Source organism: Bombus flavifrons, chromosome 4, assembly GCF_040668555.2.
Source record: "Bombus flavifrons isolate JBK064 chromosome 4, iyBomFlav1_principal, whole genome shotgun sequence".
Lineage (NCBI taxonomy): Eukaryota > Metazoa > Arthropoda > Insecta > Hymenoptera > Apidae > Bombus > Bombus flavifrons.
In genome coordinates, this window is record NC_138445.1 from 8,845,284 (window position 1) to 8,863,420 (window position 18,137).

General features: G+C 28.4%; 3 protein-coding genes across 7 annotated transcripts; all 3 read left to right on the forward strand.

Moving 5' to 3' along the window:
- Window positions 1–86: 86 nt before the first annotated feature.
- On the forward strand, window positions 87–1,436 carry Bug22 (cilia- and flagella-associated protein 20). The gene is made up of 2 exons (XM_069112068.1): window positions 87–702; window positions 775–1,436. Exons 1-2 carry the CDS (start codon window positions 427–429, stop codon window positions 1,078–1,080), a joined length of 582 nt encoding a protein of 193 aa, XP_068968169.1. The 5' UTR covers window positions 87–426; the 3' UTR covers window positions 1,081–1,436.
- Window positions 1,437–2,795: 1,359 nt separating this feature from the next.
- On the forward strand, window positions 2,796–8,391 carry LOC138179365 (serendipity locus protein H-1). 4 transcript variants are annotated; one of them, XM_069112065.1, is made up of 6 exons: window positions 2,796–2,961; window positions 4,070–4,099; window positions 4,220–4,303; window positions 4,372–4,601; window positions 4,696–5,076; window positions 5,150–8,391. In XM_069112065.1, exons 1-6 carry the CDS (start codon window positions 2,800–2,802, stop codon window positions 5,493–5,495), a joined length of 1,233 nt encoding a protein of 410 aa, XP_068968166.1. In that variant the 5' UTR covers window positions 2,796–2,799; the 3' UTR covers window positions 5,496–8,391. The 4 variants fall into 4 exon arrangements, with proteins under 4 accessions (XP_068968166.1, XP_068968165.1, XP_068968168.1 ...); XM_069112064.1 differs by having other exon boundaries at window positions 4,070–4,303; XM_069112067.1 differs by lacking the exon at window positions 2,796–2,961 and adding an exon at window positions 3,065–3,285 and having other exon boundaries at window positions 4,070–4,303.
- Window positions 8,392–11,585: 3,194 nt separating this feature from the next.
- Naprt (nicotinate phosphoribosyltransferase) lies at window positions 11,586–17,928 on the forward strand. Of its 2 annotated transcripts, XM_069112062.1 has the most exons (11): window positions 11,586–12,259; window positions 12,722–12,892; window positions 12,966–13,092; window positions 13,306–13,517; window positions 14,139–14,257; window positions 14,336–14,529; window positions 15,213–15,398; window positions 16,333–16,558; window positions 16,641–16,961; window positions 17,045–17,173; window positions 17,250–17,928. In XM_069112062.1, the coding sequence occupies exons 1-11, from the start codon at window positions 12,190–12,192 to the stop codon at window positions 17,325–17,327; spliced, it is 1,833 nt and encodes a 610-aa protein (XP_068968163.1). In that variant the 5' UTR covers window positions 11,586–12,189; the 3' UTR covers window positions 17,328–17,928. The 2 variants fall into 2 exon arrangements, with proteins under 2 accessions (XP_068968163.1, XP_068968164.1); XM_069112063.1 differs by lacking the exon at window positions 15,213–15,398 and having other exon boundaries at window positions 11,588–12,259.
- Window positions 17,929–18,137: the final 209 nt, after the last annotated feature.

Below are 18,137 nucleotides of genomic sequence, written 5' to 3' on the forward strand. Positions count from 1 at the left end.
CTATATTTTAAATTTAAATTGCCAATATCGAACAACTGAAATCGATAAATTCGAGATAATCGATCGATTTTCGATGTAGCTGTAAATTTAACGGCAACATTGATCAAACACAAACGGTATAGGTTATGTTTATCGCTAAAGTTATTTAGCAAATCAAATTTCTCAAAGAAGATGTCGATTTAAACTAGAAATGCTTTTGTTGATTGAATAATGTTAAGTGTTATGTGGAAATCACCTTTCAACAATAAATCTATTAAAAACATGTAACTTTTTAGTGAACCTCAAGTCATAAAATGAAAGGTTAAGTTACAGATAAAAACGAAAGCATAAAATTCATTGAGATCTCTGGACGCATGTCTGTAAACAAGAAACACGACAGAAAGAACTATTTTTTAAATTAACAAAGACAAAAATAAGCAAGTGAACATGTTTAAAAATACATTTCAAAGTGGATTTTTGTCAATATTGTATAGTATTGGTAGCAAACCATTACAAATTTGGGATAAAAAAGTAAGAAACGGACATATAAAACGAATTACAGATAACGATATACAAAGTTTAGTACTGGAAATATTGGGCAGCAATGTTAGTACTACATATATAACTTGCCCAGCAGATCCTAGAAAAACTTTAGGTATAAAATTACCATTTCTAGTGATGATAATTAAGAATTTAAAGAAATATTTTACTTTTGAAGTCCAGGTAAGAAAATGTTTAACTAATCGTGTGTAACAGAATACAATATATCAAATGATCATAAATATTTGACTTTAGGTTATTGATGACAAGAATGTGCGCCGTAGATTTCGTGCTAGTAATTATCAATCTACAACTAGAGTAAAGCCATTTATTTGTACAATGCCAATGAGACTGGATGATGGATGGAATCAGATTCAGTTTAATTTAGCTGATTTTACTAGACGTGCATATGGAACAAATTATGTGGAAACATTAAGAGTTCAAATCCATGCAAACTGTAGAATACGAAGAGTATACTTTTCTGATAGATTATATTCTGAAGATGAATTACCAGCAGAATTTAAATTATTTTTGCCAATTCAAAATAAGGCAAAATGTTAAGTTAGTACTAATTTCCTAACACTTTACAAAAATGTTTAAGAAGAAACAAGAATAAACAACAAATATTTATAAATTAATCAATTTCGTGATTTTTATTAATAGTTCATACTTATTTAATAAATATATGTTTAATACATTAACAAATTACCATGTTACAACAATAACGTGTTTCATTAAATATATTTCATTTTTGACATATATATATTTCTGTTAAACATTACAGTACAAATTATATTAAAAGATATGTTTATTAAGCAATGATGACATAATGCGTGCATGCGATAATTCCGTTTATATTCAATTAATCACCTTAATTGTATTTTTTATTCAATAAAAGGTATGAGTTAATTGGTTAATTACTTGTATTTTTTGTATGAAGCAAAATTTAATTTTTGTTACTGAGACAGATGATATAAATTCATAAAAATAACTTATGTTCGAAACATTCGTTTATCTATTAACCTTAAGAGCATAATTCTTCTAAAATTAAGAGATCACACTTTGCTATGTTAATCAAAAATAATGTTTTCTTTATGTATAACGAAACATAGTAAAAAATATATAATCTTTTGCAGAAATTTCATATAAAGCTATATAATTTAAATGTATAATATAAATAAGAAGAAAACACATACGCATTAAAAAAGGAGAAAGCACATACGTACATTAAAAACTGCAGAAAACAAGATAGCAGTTGTATATACTTGGAAAGTGTATTAATTGCTAATTATTAAGTATTGATTTTTTTAAATGGGGACGTAGCATATCAAGGGGGAGGCTGTTCGTTCGCAAGTACCTGGAACTATTTTTCACTGCGACAAAAACATCTACATTCATCCCTTCTACCATGAGGCGTAGTAATACATGCTCAGAAAAATGGCGGGAAAGTTTGGAAAAATTGTCATTAAATTTATCGATGTGGCGCAACTTCTAAGAAATATATCGATCGAGATCTATTTCTAGTGAGATAAATTCACAATTCTATAAAGGAGGAGAGTATAAAACAACTCCGATGAATCATTGACGAAGAAAATAAAAAATACGGACGAATAAGTCAAAGAAGATGGCGGACCAATTAAGAGTACCGCGTTGATACATTTTATTCTTTATTTCTAGCAAAGGGTAGTATTTTAGAAGTACGAATTCATGGATCCACGTGAAATCTTTAATTCCTGCCTAAATAACGATCGAATGATAATAAAATACATTATAATATTCTAATAGCAAATATCGGTTAATACGACCGGAATCCATAAATAAAACAATTGGATATATACATATGTTTTTCAAATCGACGAATGCTATTATATATTTTGTATTGAGCACTCGTTTCGGGAGAGACGCCGACGCCCGGCGCCGACGTCGTTTTTAAAGCGTCAACGTTGTGCTGGAGTAATCTCACCCAATCCGGGAGACTCATAAGTAAAAAAAATCGTTAGAATAATCAACCCTCTCAGACACGCTGGCACGTCGTAAAGATGCATTGCTGAAAGTTTTATATCGGACGTTTCCGACGTTTTTCCATCGCGGTGCTAAGATAACGAAAGGGAGGGAAAATAAGCAATAAGCAATGAATTTAACATTGTGAAACGGGGCCGCGTGAATCATTTAACATAAATCATTTTTAAATCGTGCTTGTACATATAAATTAGTGAGAAAAAAAAAATATTTCCTTAGCGTGGTGATATCTCGTCATATTTTTTTTTCTTTCTTTTTGAAATGGGTACGGCGAGTCGCGATTTCGAGCGCGATCGGGAGGACGAGATCCACTGCCGAATTTGTGCTAGTGACATACCAAGAAACGACGGGGTCCACATTTTCGCTGAGGATGGTAGACGGCACTACCTGCAGACCAAAATACGAAAATATCTCTACATCTTGGTAAGTCTTTCTCCGCTCCGTGTAAATCAGCGCGATCGCCGCTGTATGCGCGCCTACATGTATAACATACAGTTTCGTGTGTAGGCCTAACATGTGTGCGGATTTTTTTTCGAAAACTCCACTTGGTACCCCGTTGCCGGATGTTTCGCGCTCAATCCCGTCTGTATCCTGTTTTCTGTACATGTCAAGAGATACATGTATATTTATCTCAAAAATTTGAGAACTGTTACAGAACTTCGAAATTTTGTAAAATGCCACAGCATCGATACCAGTTCGAAATACATCTTTTTGGGCAAATAAGACATTAGAAATAATGCATGTAAAGTAATTAACTCACGTAGAAATTATTATTTTATTATTGTTTACAATTTAATTCGGTTGATTAATGAAAAATCGTATTGTAAAATCATCTGTATTTAAAAATAAATTTTAAACAAAACGATATATTTTATGTATTTATGTAAATTAATGTGAAAATTAACGTAATTATAATTCTGATGTGTATACATTGCATTCGGAATAATCGAATATCCATAATTAGGAAAATGGAAGAATCCATTTTGATGGGAATACAGAAGTGTTAAAAATTAGCATTTTATTGATTACGATAAGTATGCTATATGCACTATATAACTAGCGCATCTATAAATATAATTCTATTCATATAATAATTCATAAATAATGCGTAATTTTCCGATAAAGAAAAATTGTAAATGAAATATTTAATAAAATTTGAATATTAAAAAACATTTTTAAGATTAAAATAAACAAAATGAATTATTAAGATAAAATTCAGGTTATTTTTCGTATGAAAAAAGAAACTGGCAGAAAACACACATCATTTGTTTTATAATAAAGTAAATAAAATTTATTAATTTTACAAATAATTTAAAATCGATTTTTTATTAAAAATTTTCTTGCATTTTCAATGTTTAAAAAATTTGTTTCAATAAATAATGAAATATTAAAAATGTTGATTTTTCTTATTATTTCAATAATTTTTAATACTTTCATTAATTTCTAATCACTATTTTTCTATATCATATTTTTTGTACTTTTTATTCTTATATCAGTTTATTATCAATACTGTAATTATGTTGTGTTGTAGGTGTCCTCTGAAGATAAATTATCAAAAATGGTATGTGTTACGTGCATTAAAAGATTAGAAAGTATTCATCGCTTTGCTATGATGGCATATAGAACGCAAGAGAAGTTAAAATCTCAGTTATATAGTAACAGTGATGATACAAATATACAGGATGTAGAAAGAGAAAGTGTTAAAGATGTGCAAAACACAAGGAGGATAGAAGACCGGGGATTATTACATACAATATTAACAAAAGTATATTACAATCATTATATGCTTTAATTTATTTTGTAGATATTTATTTAACAGTCATCATCTTCTAGGGGGCAATAGAAATTTTGGCTGAAGGCGAACCACTGGGACCATCAGAATTAATGTCACAAGAAGATAAATGTCATACTCCAAGTATGGAAGAAATGGAAGTCAAGGTAGACCCAATGTTATTTTTACAGTATGGTATGGAGAATTCAGCATCAGAAACTTCAGAAGCATCTGATACAGAAGAAATAATAACAAAAACAAACTCCCCAGAACCATTACCATTAACAAATAAGTAAGAATATTTATATTAACATAACAAAACATGGTATAGTATCTTCTTAACATGTATGATTATATATTTACTCAATTGCATTTATCTCCTATAGAATTGATGAAATAAAAAAGGAAACAAAAGAAGAGAGCAATGATAAATTACAAGAAGATACTGAAGAACTTATTTCTAATGTATCAACTAAACCTCATGAATGTACAATATGTGCTCGATCCTTTATATCTCAAATTGGTTTACAAAATCATTTATGGTCTCATTTGCCTAAAGATAAACGACTTGATGGGAAGCCTATTTTAAGATCCCAACAAGTTTATTCTACTAATGGTGTACTTCATATGAATACCGATAATAATTCATCAAGCAATTTTATCTGTCCAATTTGTAGTAAAAAAATTTCTACTAAAGGAAATCTAAAAGTACATTTGGAAACTCATCGGCCTAAGGGAAAATATGGTTGTGACATATGTGGTAGAATGTGAGTACTTCAGTTAAATTTGATTGAGTATCCAATAAAGTGACTATTAATAAAAGTGCTCATTGCATTACAGCTTTAAAACACAGTCAAATTTATTCAGACACAAGGAGTATCATGGTGGAATACAATTTCCATGCAATGTATGTGGGAGAGTTTATCCAACAAATTCTACATTACGAGCTCATAGTATAACGCACTCGGATTTGAGGCCGCACGCGTGTCCTCTTTGTGATAAAACCTTTAAAAGAAATCAAGATTTAAAGTTTCACATAAATCAACATACAGGTGCAAGGCCTTATCAATGTCCATATTGTCCGAAAGCTTTCGCGAGTTCTGGAAATTGTTTCTCACATCGTAAAAGAATGCATCCTCGAGAAGTACATCGAGATAGACAAAGAGCAGCAGATTTAATGAGATGAACCATGGGTAGCCAATACGAAGAATGGTTTTAGAAAAATAAAATACTTTATGATATTATCGTATCCATGTGTATTAGCTATTGGAATGAGAAACATGAGCTTTAATTTTGAATATTAATGGTGCTAAAACGCAAGGAGCAACGGAACTTTTGTATACTTTAATTGAGTCGTTTGAACATAGTATTAGGTACTTATTGTTATTGACAAGCACTTAGTTGTTTGTTCTTATGGCGTAACTAGGTCTTCTTTACATATTATAAAATAGAAACAAATATATATTTTTCTTAATTTTTTAACTTATTGATGTTATCAAACTTGATATACTTCCATTGTTGTTGATGAATTTAGTGATTATTATTTATTGACTCATATATAGTACAAGTGATAATAACGATAGGTTTTAAACTTTCTAGTTAAAATAAGAAATTCGTATTTTTTACCGTTTATCAATATTTAACTTGTATACATTTTCTTCTGCATATTTAAGGGTAGAAGTTATAGACCACCCTTGCTACCATTTCTTAAAAACGATTTTATGACAATGCGATCGTTAAAAGTTATACGTAAAGTAAAATTTTATTTTACATGCCCATCGTTAACGACGTAATGTCGAACATTATTCAGTCGAAGAGCAGTATTATTCAAATAATTTTCAATGTAATACAAATTAACCCATCGGTAATGAGCACAATGAAGTATTAAACTTTAAAATTAAGATTAAAGTGTATCTCTCGTAATTTGCGTAAAAAATTGACTAGTAAAGAAAATTTAGTAAACGTAAGATAACTGTGATTTTTTATAAATCGGTGGTATATTAGAAAATTCAGTCATATCCGATGGGTTTAAGTATATATGTATTGGATATTGTAGATATAAAACAAAATAATAATAGTAACGTGACTACTTATTTCCGTACGCTCAAAATTTGGTCTAAATTTGACAATTTGGTCTAAATTTGACAAAATATAATTTTTTTTAATATTTAAATACGAATAAGGAATTTACAATATTTTTTGAAACCTTGAACGGGTACTCTGTATATTGTATGTGATATTTTTAAGCAACATGTACTTAGTATATTTTCAAGAGACAAAAGGTACAAAGGGTTGGACGTTGAAATTATTTGATATTTATTTCACGATTGTTGTGTCACCGAAGGAACGATTTTATTTTATTCTTACGAATAACGTAAATGGATTTGAATGGTGATGAACGTTCTGAAAAAAGGAACGTGTTATTTTGTCCATATAAAAAGAGCTGTTTAATGATATTTGATAAAGTATTTATATTTACGAAATGATTAAAAAATGACCAAAGGCGAAAAAAAGAAAAGAACCGGAAAAGGAAGCATTTCTTTAGGGAATAAAAGTAGAAAATTTTGTAGTTCAAGGCATATTTTTAGCACAATACATGAACAACATCATCATTAAGTAACGTTAAGACTGTATACGAAATTCTGTGTCAAATTAGAGTAATTGCGTAAATGTAAGAGATTAGTATACAATATCAATGGCTGTATGTGACGAAAGATGATGAGTCTAGTTTATTCAAAATACAGTATTAAGTATAATGAATAATGTAGAGGCTGTAGCTACCGTTACAAACGATCATAATGTTATTCTTTTAAACAGATATACGATTAAAGAAAAGTAAATGTTAACTAAAGTCTGAGTAGCTTTTAGGAAACTTTAGATAAGAGTTTTTAGAGAAGAAGTCATTTAAATGTAGAGGATTATAGCCTCTGCTTCCATATGTATCGTATACATCGCACACGTGCTAGATACTCCAAAAAAAGCGGATGTTTGATAATGGACGGTCACAGAATAATGTACGACGATCACGTAATTAAGAAGTAGTACTTACAGACGGAAGAAACCGTGTGTAACTGCGTGCTACCATTGCTAAATTAGTGTAGTAGGGTGGCCAAGCTTTCGCCATAATGAAAATGAAATGGACCAAGAAAGAATGGAATAGTATTGTAATTAACACATCGAATTCAATTTAAAAAAAATTTCAATGGTCTTTTTCATCGTGTATTTAGCTTCGTTTCTAAGATTATTTCTTAAATCAGATGATATTTAAAAGTATTTAAAAATAAATGTTTCGATAAAATATTTTCTCACGTTTTATACACAAAAAATATTTGATAATGCGGAAGCTTTGACGAACAGCCACCCTAGCTTATTTAGAGATACAATCGTATATTTTGCAATTACCTTTTTGCAGACGCTTGCCAGTTACGTAGTTAAGTAGACGAAGATTATTGGATAATTATATACCCGCGAAAATAATCAATTTTTGATAGAAAGAAAATGAAAAGATGATCTCGTTCTCACGGCTCAATTTTTACATCTAGTTTTTGAAGCAGGGATGAGCAAATTATCTTTCTCCCTTCTGAATTTCGTTTTAACCCTAATACTGCCAAATACATTGATTCCGGATTATGTTATAGTTGTCGACAATGTTAAACAGTGTATTCTTATGTATTACGTTAATTAATTATAAAAACATCTTATAAAATTTAATTATATTATTTATAAAAATTAATATAATTTATAATATAAATTAATATAATATAATTATTATAATTTAATTATTTTATTTATAAAACATTAATTATAAAAATCTTGTCTTAGTTATTAGTGCTATATTTTTAAATAGATTTGCTCAACTCTTGCTATAAGGAGTCAAAAATTGAGTATTTTTTTAAAATTCACGTAACACAGAGGCGATTAGAGTTTAAATTAGAAAAAAACAATATCTCAGAAGTGCCAGTAAAGCAGTGAACTAACGTAGTGTATTCCGGCAGACAAATATTGGATAATTATATGTAGATTCGAGGTATGAGTTGTCGATAATATCAATTGTGACACATAATAAAATGATTGTATAAAAGGTCAGCGGTAAAAGTTTACGCTTTCATTCCATTATGTCCTATCCTTTGCTTAATTATCATTTTCATTTCATATAATCATTAAATAATCATCCAACAGGACGAACGCGAACTCGAATATATTAAACGCGTTCTTTATCATTGATTTTTCGCGATTCAGTAAAAATACTCGAAATTTTACAGTTCTACTCGGTAAAACAAAAACTTGATAAAAATTAATCATTCTTTATCATAGATTTTATCTCAACGTCTTGTCTTATGTCTCATATAACTACATAAAATTTCCTTATCCTTTTTCCGTATTTATCCGTATTTCATATTTACCGTATTACATGTAACAGACGGAAAATCGCTTCCTTCATCTATATATTAAACGATATCTAGACACGATATCTATGTTCTTGTACTTTACACTCTAGTGAAAAATTATGATAATTGTATATGAATAATCAGTCGCGTCGGGAAATGCTGGTTATTTCAGAGAAGCTAGTAATATTTTACCCTGAAAATATTTAAGACTTTATTGCATTTCACATGCTCAATGAAATGGAACTTAATAGAAACGCGATAGAATTCTTACATAATCGTGGCAAATGTATAGAAATGGTAAAATTCAATCTCCTTTTTCTAGTCAGATTCGTGTAAGAACCGGTACGTACTCGCCGCGTAATCACTTTCATTCGTTAGTCTGACCTTTTCGCCTTTTGTACTGTATATATACATATGTATATGTATATATATATATATATATATATATATATATATATATATATATATATATATATAATATGAGATCATAAGAAAACGTGAGTCAGCGTTCAAATTAAATCGTCGTTAATCACTATTCTTTCTACTGCGTATTAATTAGTTAAAAACTAAAAAATCGACGAGGATCCGTTTTCAATTATAAAATGCACTAATCTGTAAGAATAACGAACGAATAAGATTCTTTTTGGTCAATGATTGTCGAGCGTCGAAGAGAAACTCATTTCACTGATTATTGAGATTAACAGATTAACAAAGAAAAATTCATGTGAAATGTAAACGCTGATAGAGAGAAATTAATAATTAAAGTCAATAAACTGAAACGTTTACACTGATAAGATGAAACTGAAGTAACGATCATATGACGTATGCAAACTATGTTAGCTCAGTTTAATTAACCGAGTTAAAGAAGTCAAACACTTCAAATATATCTACTTTGGTTTCAATCCAGAGCCGGAATGAACACGTAAAAGTCGAACAGTTCGATAACTTTATAAGCTTTATAAGTCAGTCGTTATCAAGCACATATGCAAGTCATGCTATTGTTAAGATTTCCTGCTTATTCGAGTCAGCATTAAAGCTCGTGCATAATAAAAGATTAATGTTATAAAAGTATATTTAATATACAGTCGAGAATGTTACAAGCCAGTATACTTCTTCCCGTGATCGTGCCACTGGATACATGTATTTAGATGTTTTTTACGTAATTACTTAATTCAAATACGTATACTTTTGATTAATTTATCAGAACCTTGCGTCAATCTTCTTGGTCATTTTACGAAAATGTAATTCACGATATATCACGATTTTGATTATTGCGATTTATTGAAAGAAAAATTTGTTTCCCTCAATAAAACACGTTAGAATAAATTCGTTAAGATAGGATATCTTTATTCGATATTTGTCATAGTGCAAATATTAAGGTTGTTTGGTTGAAATAATATGGATAAGTAACTTGTGATTTGTTGTATAAGTATACACATATGCACATATAAGTACATATGCATCTGAAAATCGCGACGGCTACAATGTTGTAACTTGTAGTTAACATCGTAGCGATGGAACTTAAGGCGCAATTAAATTGATAGATACGAAAGGAATCCAAGTTTAAAGTTGCATCATAGTGCACGCGATCGAGGCGTTTGTTCCAAAGTTACACGTTAATTTTCAATGTTTAAAAAAAGTTTCCTATCGAAGAATGAACAGCTGCAATGCTGTATCATTACGGCAAGGTCGTTGTGTACGGACATGTTGCCCCTAACGATAAGTTTGTGTTTAATCGAAAGATGCCTCGATCGCCATAAGTCTCGTGCTATAATTGTACTTTTCGTGGCATGACACCGTTAACCGCGGTTCTATCTTCAAAACAAAGAAATGATGCAATACAAATCGAAAAAGACGTATCCAAAAAATCTTATCTACGGGAATGTTGCAAATTGTTTCACAATTTTATCTGGTCTGGTTAACTGGAGGAGCGTCAGAAATAGCAATTCATTTGACTTACAAATTAATCTTTTATCGAAACAAATTGCATAAAATGATAATCTGTAAATGTTTTCTTTTGAATCGAACAGTATTTGTAAAGTGAATTATGGCCGTGATTAAATTATAAACAGAAATTATTTCTCATTTTTCATTTGTACTTGTCGATATATAGATATTACTGTTAACTGTAATATAATGTAATTTGTAACTTGTAACTATTATATTATATTACAGATATTATAAACACTTAAGTATATGCAAGGCATTCCTGGAATTGTGATACAACCAAAGATCCTCTTTTCCTTATAAAAAAATGAATCGACAATATATAATAAATTTTGTTTTAATGAAACTGTAGCTAATCAAGAAAATTAATTTGGGACTGTATGCACACTATATCTTAATTTTCACTGAAACTTTATTCTATATTTTATTTTATACAATTTTTATTTATATAATACATATTATATAATTTACGCTACATAACAGATAAACAAACTTTACTCACTTACTTAAATTATAACATACAATAATCATTCTACTATGAACACTTGTAAAATACACATAAAAGTTGTAACTCCTATAATTGTAAAAACTGCACGTCTGTAATAGAATTCTACAATTACGACTTGTAATTTGTAAATTCACTAATGTTATTAGTTGGTTACTTATAGTTCAAGAGGGCTCTGCTATCATCATTAAATAGAAACAAATGTTATATTTTTTAATAGCTTTCAATCATATAACTTGGAATCTCTCATGAATTTCATTAAACATTGTATAAAGATATATACACAATTATATGGATTTATATGTATAGCAATGGAAATTTAAAAATGTACATAATGAACATATTTGGCTTTTAATAGTAATTTAACATTAAGTTACATCATAGTCGCAGCGTATTTGTACTGACTTCAGTAGTATCATAGAGCGGTAAGTCAGACCGTGCAAATATGTTTGTATATTCAACTTATCTTAAACTGCTACACATCTAAGATTGCTACTTAACTGTTAATCCATGATCCATGATGATAATTTAGCAGTACATATAAATCAAGTTACATGAAATCATTCACAGATGACAAATTTTATGTTTTCTAAAATAAGATTCGTTCAAAATATTCGATGAATAGGTTGATTGTAATCCACACGATGAAAAGAGGGATAAAAGAAAAAAAGGGAAAGAATTTAATGATAGCACAGAGAAAATTCATCACTCTTTTTCTGCGCATTTACGTACTAGTACTAAAGTGGCAACATAATTTCTAGCAGTTTCTTAAGAGGAGCCCTTACTATTGGTGGAAATGGCGGAATAACAAGTCGCGTCGTTCATAACGTCCTTCAAACGTTCCTATCGATTCTGAGAATACGCGGAGCGTATAATACGGAGTTCACCGTCGAAACATGCTAGTTCGTCGGTAACGGTGCTTGACCGTTGTTGTTCAGTGAATGGTGTAACATTCATTATTATCAAGAGAAAAAGCTATCTTACAATTTTTTTTCCTTTCATTAACACCTTCAGTTAAATCACTAAAATTTTTAAGAAAAATGTCAGATAACGAGAATAAATCATGGTGTCATTCACGTCAAAATTGTGTGGTACAACCACTTTTAACAGGTACTTGCTCTCTGTATTTGTTTACAATTGTTAATAATTGCAAAAAACAATGTTAAAAAGAAGTAACCTTAAAACGTGCAGATCTATTTTATCTTATCGTTTACTTAATAGATATATTAAGTCATGATATAACACGTGGTGTTTCAGTGTGTGATACACACGAATAGCGAAAATTCTTCCGCTTGTATTTTCTTTAAGAATTAAAACTCAGTATCTTAATCATAGAACTGTTCCTTTAATCTATGTAATTCCAATTGATAAAAATATTTTTTGTACAGGATTGCTCTGCATATAGTTAATTATTTTGCTAATAAAAAGAAATTGTATTTTAATACAAAAATAACATATTATTTTGTAATGTAATAAATCTCTAATTAAAATTAGAGTTTGTTATTGTAAATGTCAGAATATTATTTAGATAATGTATGAGATAATGTTTGTTTACATCATTTTGAATTTTAGACTTGTACCAAATTACAATGGCATACGCTTATTGGAAAAGTCAAAAAATGAATGATCATGCTGTATTTGATTTATATTTCCGCAAAAATCCTTTCCAAGGCGAATTCACAATCTTTGCTGGACTAGAAGAATGTATGAAATTTTTAGAAAAATTTCGTTATTCCTCTAGTGGTATGTATCTATTATTTAAATCTCTACATTTAAAGAATCCTTCGAGATTTATAATTAATATTAAATTATACAGACATTAAGTACTTGAAGTCAACAATGCCATCGTCAGTTGATCAAAAGTTTTTTGAATATTTGAAAGATTTGACCCCAAAAGATGTGACAATATATGCTATGGAAGAAGGTTCAGTTGTTTTTCCAAGGTTAGTTAAAAATTTCTTAAAAGTTGCATGCATCATGCAAATAATATTCAGTTATGTTAATCATCATCATCATTATCATCGTTTAGGAAACTTTTTCTTGCTCTTATGACAGCAGTTAGAGTTAATGTTCCAATGCTTATCAACATTACATATTTGATGAAACATCAAATCTTAATAAGTTAAAACCTCAATACAAATTGATATTTTATGCAGAATACCATTACTAAGAGTAGAAGGTCCATTAATAATGGTACAACTTTTGGAAACAACACTGTTGACATTAGTTAACTATGCAAGTTTAATGGCAACTAATGCAGCTAGATATCGTATGGTTGCTGGGAAAAATATAACATTACTAGAATTTGGTCTTCGAAGAGCTCAGGGTCCTGATGGCGGTTTAAGTGCCTCTAAATATAGCTATATTGGTAAATATTTCTTATATATTTATTTCCTTTTATTTTATTTTAAAATCTCAATGTAGTACTCAGTTAAATTCATTTCTTTTCAAATCATAAAACATTATATTTAAACTATTCAATATATCGCATTATTACATTATTTTATTACATTACATTTTACTTTATATTATTTTATATATTTTACATTACATTTTATTACATTATTTATTCCATACAGTAAGAATATTCATATACATTTATAAAACATGTATTATTTCTTCTTAACATCATTTGCTTTATAATTTCTCAAGTAACAATCAACAAACAGCATCATTCTTTAATAGTTTGTACCATATTGGTGATAGATAATAGTTTAAAATAAGTTAAATATATTTTTATATACATAGCTGTTTCACGTTTTATGAAAAATTCATATCTAGAACAAAATTAAATTGAATGAAACAATGAATGGTATTAAATACAAGTTCTTTCCCTTGTTTTCTGAATTAATTATAATGAACAAATATTTAAGATGTACCTATTTCTTTTTTTTTTTTAATGTATTAGCGATAACATATATTATTCTGAAGATATATTTTAATCAATATCTCCCTTTACCTTCTGCTAAAAAAAATTAATATTTTCCAGGTGGTTTTGATGGTACAAGTAATGTTTTAGCAGGAAAACTTTATAATATTCCTGTAAGTGGAACACATGCACATTCATATATTACATCTTTCACTGGCATTGATGATTTGCAAGAAAAGGTTCGCTAATATTATTTATTAATTAACTTTTTTGAATGAAATTGTATTTCATTTTAATGTGTTATATATTTTTTTCAGACTTTGGCACATAAAGGAACAGGACAAGTTTATGACCTTTTAGAATTGGCTTACAAATATCGGAATTCTATTGCAGCTGATGTAGGAACATTAGTTTCTGAAGCTTCTAGTGGAGAATTAGCAGCTTTAATTAGTTATGCCATTGCTTACCCTCAACGATTTGTTGCTCTTGTAGATACATATGATGTGAAAAGGTATAATATTTTGCTTACTTGATCTATATCTTTTTTATTTCACCTTCTTCTTAACTCTTTTGAACTCTTGTTTTGCATATTTGGTATATAGAAATGAATATATATATTTTCTTAATATTTGTATGCATATTTGACTATTTGCATGTATGTATACATTCGGAATATTATCTAAATGTACAATGCCATGTTTCTATGTTAGCTGTATTAATATGTTCAATAATATTCTCTACTCTTTATTAATTTATTTATAGGACCTTCTGCTAATTGCAAGCTTATAGTACCTAATTTAAATATTAATGTTCGTGCTGTTTTTGATATGCATAAATATAAAGTAGTGAAAAGAATAGATAACTAAAAATATTTAGCAAAAGTATCTATACTTAAATTTAAGTGTATAAATATCTATTATTTATATGGTTTTATATGAGTAGCTCTAAAATAATACTATAAACTTTTTAAAATTGTTTTATAAAGATTAAAGATAATAAATTCTATAAAATATTCTGGGAAAAGAGAAACAAAAAATGTACTAGATATTCAAGATATTTTGTGACTAATTTTACTTTTAACTAAAAGTACATTTAATTGGGTTTGATATGTGTATTAGTACACTAATTAATAATTCACAAAGCAGGCATGATGAAACATATACACACTGTAGCTTAACAGGAGTGTGTTTATAGCATCGAATCCTCGGCCAAGAGACAGGCATGTATAGCCAGCCTAAATGTAAAGAATAAACGTCTAACAAATGGGTCCAATACACATGCCCAAAATGGTGTCAGAAACAATCCAATTATATCAGAATCGGCTTCTCATGACAAGAATGGCTTATTAAGTCAAGGCGAATTGGGTGAGCTCTATGTGAGGTACGATATTATCCTCCTTGTCTGCTTTGCAGGATAAATCATCATATTTTTCATTTAGCAAACATAATTAATCACTTAATTATTTTCATGAATAATAAGTATAAATTATTAAAATTTAATTTAATGTTTATTTAATATTCATTTTGTTAAATTTTATCTTAATAACTTTAAATTAAAGCTATGTAATGCACTCAATCATATTTCAAATGCAATATTATTCTATTTAATTCAATGTAATTGATTTATAAGAAAAATCGAAATTCTGTAAAGCGGGCAAATTTATAAATCGTTGCTTGTTTCTTTTCGTAAAACAGTAATAAAGGATCTGCAAAATTGTATGTTATTTTGTACAAAATTTTGTAAATCTTATACTACATACGACCTTATATAGTACCCTTCCCAATTCAGCCATGTAAAAAAATAACAATTAACTGTTTGAATTGTATTAATAATAAAATGATGTTAACTAAAAATCATGAAAAACATACAATGATAAAAAGGGAATATGCTAATAAAATGAAAGAACTACTTTACTAACACAAAATTTTCTCCTGTTGTATCATAATTAGCATAATCTTAAAATTGATAGCTTGCATGTAATTTAATAATTCATATTTTATTCACATTTCCTATTACAACTCATATAAAACCATTAAAAAGTCATGTATTTCATTTAATTAATAATAGTACATATTATATACTTTACGGTATTAATAGTAGTAGATTTTAATATTATTTAAAGAATCTACAATATGTATATATTTTTCATAAAATACAAAATAATTGTGTACTTACATTATGCTTCAGACTCCATAATGCTATATAATACCATTCATAATACCATATAAATGCATGTATAATTGATAATGTCTTTCGTATATTTTTACATTTGTACAATTTATATGTGTAATATATAAGTAAATTTTTTACTCAGGAGTGGTCTTCTAAATTTTTGTGCAGTGGCACTAGCTTTAAATGACTTGGGTTATAAAGCAGTTGGTATAAGAATTGATAGCGGTGATTTGGCGTATTTAAGTAATACGGCGAGAAATATTTTCGAAAGAATTGCCATCAAATACAATATACCTTGGTTTGCAAAATTAACAATCTGTGCGTCAAATGATATTAACGAGGAGACTATTCTGAGTTTAAATGAGCAGGTAAATAAATATACATGAAAGAAATCTCAACTTTATTTTGCAACAAATTTTTTTGCTTCTTATAAAGGGTGTTCTTTTATAGAATCATAAGATCGATTGCTTTGGAATTGGGACACATTTGGTAACATGTCAAAGGCAACCAGCATTAGGTTGCGTTTATAAAATGGTTGAAATTAATGGCCAACCTAGAATTAAACTCAGTCAAGAAGTTGGTAAAGTAACAATACCAGGAAAGAAAGATGCATTCAGATTATACGGAGCGGATGGATATGCTTTGATTGATCTGTTACAAAGATCAACAGAAGAAGTTCCACAAGTAAAACATAAAGTTCTTTGTAGGCATCCTTTCCAAGAATCAAAAAGAGCTTATGTTATTCCATCGCGAGTGGAATCATTGCATAAGGTAAATTGATCAAGTATCAACGTTTATAAGCACGATTTTATAATATTTTTATAGATTTACAATACTTTTTTACAAACATTTAGGTATACTGGAAAAATGGTAAATTATGCCAACCTTTGCCTACATTACAAGAAATACGAAATAGAGTTCAAGAGTCATTAAAAACACTCAGAAATGATCACAAAAGAAATTTAAATCCTACACCATATAAAGTAAGTTTCAATAAATGTTTACATTTACATGATATTTTTCTAAAATAATTGAAAATTATTATAACAATTTACACAGGTGGCTGTTAGTGATGATTTATATAATTTCATACATGATTTGTGGTTACAAAATGCACCCATTGGTGAACTTTCGTGATTTGTAAATACCATTAAATAATATCATTATCAAAAAACAATGAATGAAGACCACATACTTACTGAAATGGTCTACCAACACATCAAGTTGGAGGTTCAGGTTCTAGTTGTACAAGCATTTTACTATAGTAGTATATTTTGATAACTTATAAAAATCATAATATGTTCATATTATGTTCTACAAGTACAAGATAAATTTTCTTTAGGAAACAGAATTTTAGATTACATGATAAAATGGATAATAGTGTAGAACTATACACTCTAAGCTACTTTTGACGTTTAAGATGATACGAAACGGCTGAACTTGAATTAACAATGCACAATTTATAAAGCATTTTACATGTAAACAAAGAAGATTGAATGTATTGTATATAATAGAACAAAAATTATAAAATCGGTAATGTAAATTAAATGTAAATAATCGTCGATATTTCTAAAATTTCCTTTTATATGTTAGTACCGTTTTCTATATTTTCCAGTTAAAAAAGTTACATCTTTTTAGTGAAAATAAAAGAAAGTGAAAAATAATTTTGTAAAAAAATGACATACATTTAATGTGCTTATTTAATACTATATATATGTTTATAAACATAACATACAAATTCAAAGTTCGATTTCTCATTACAAAAAATGTACAAAGTTTGAGCATAATAAAAAATAAATGTATAAATATGTATAAAAAAATCAGTGAAGAGAAATCTATTTAGTACGTGATATATTCAAAAAGAATATATTTAATTGCTAAATGTATCTTGAAATTCATTAAATTTTTATTTTTGAAATTACCCATTTATTTAAAAATATGTATAAT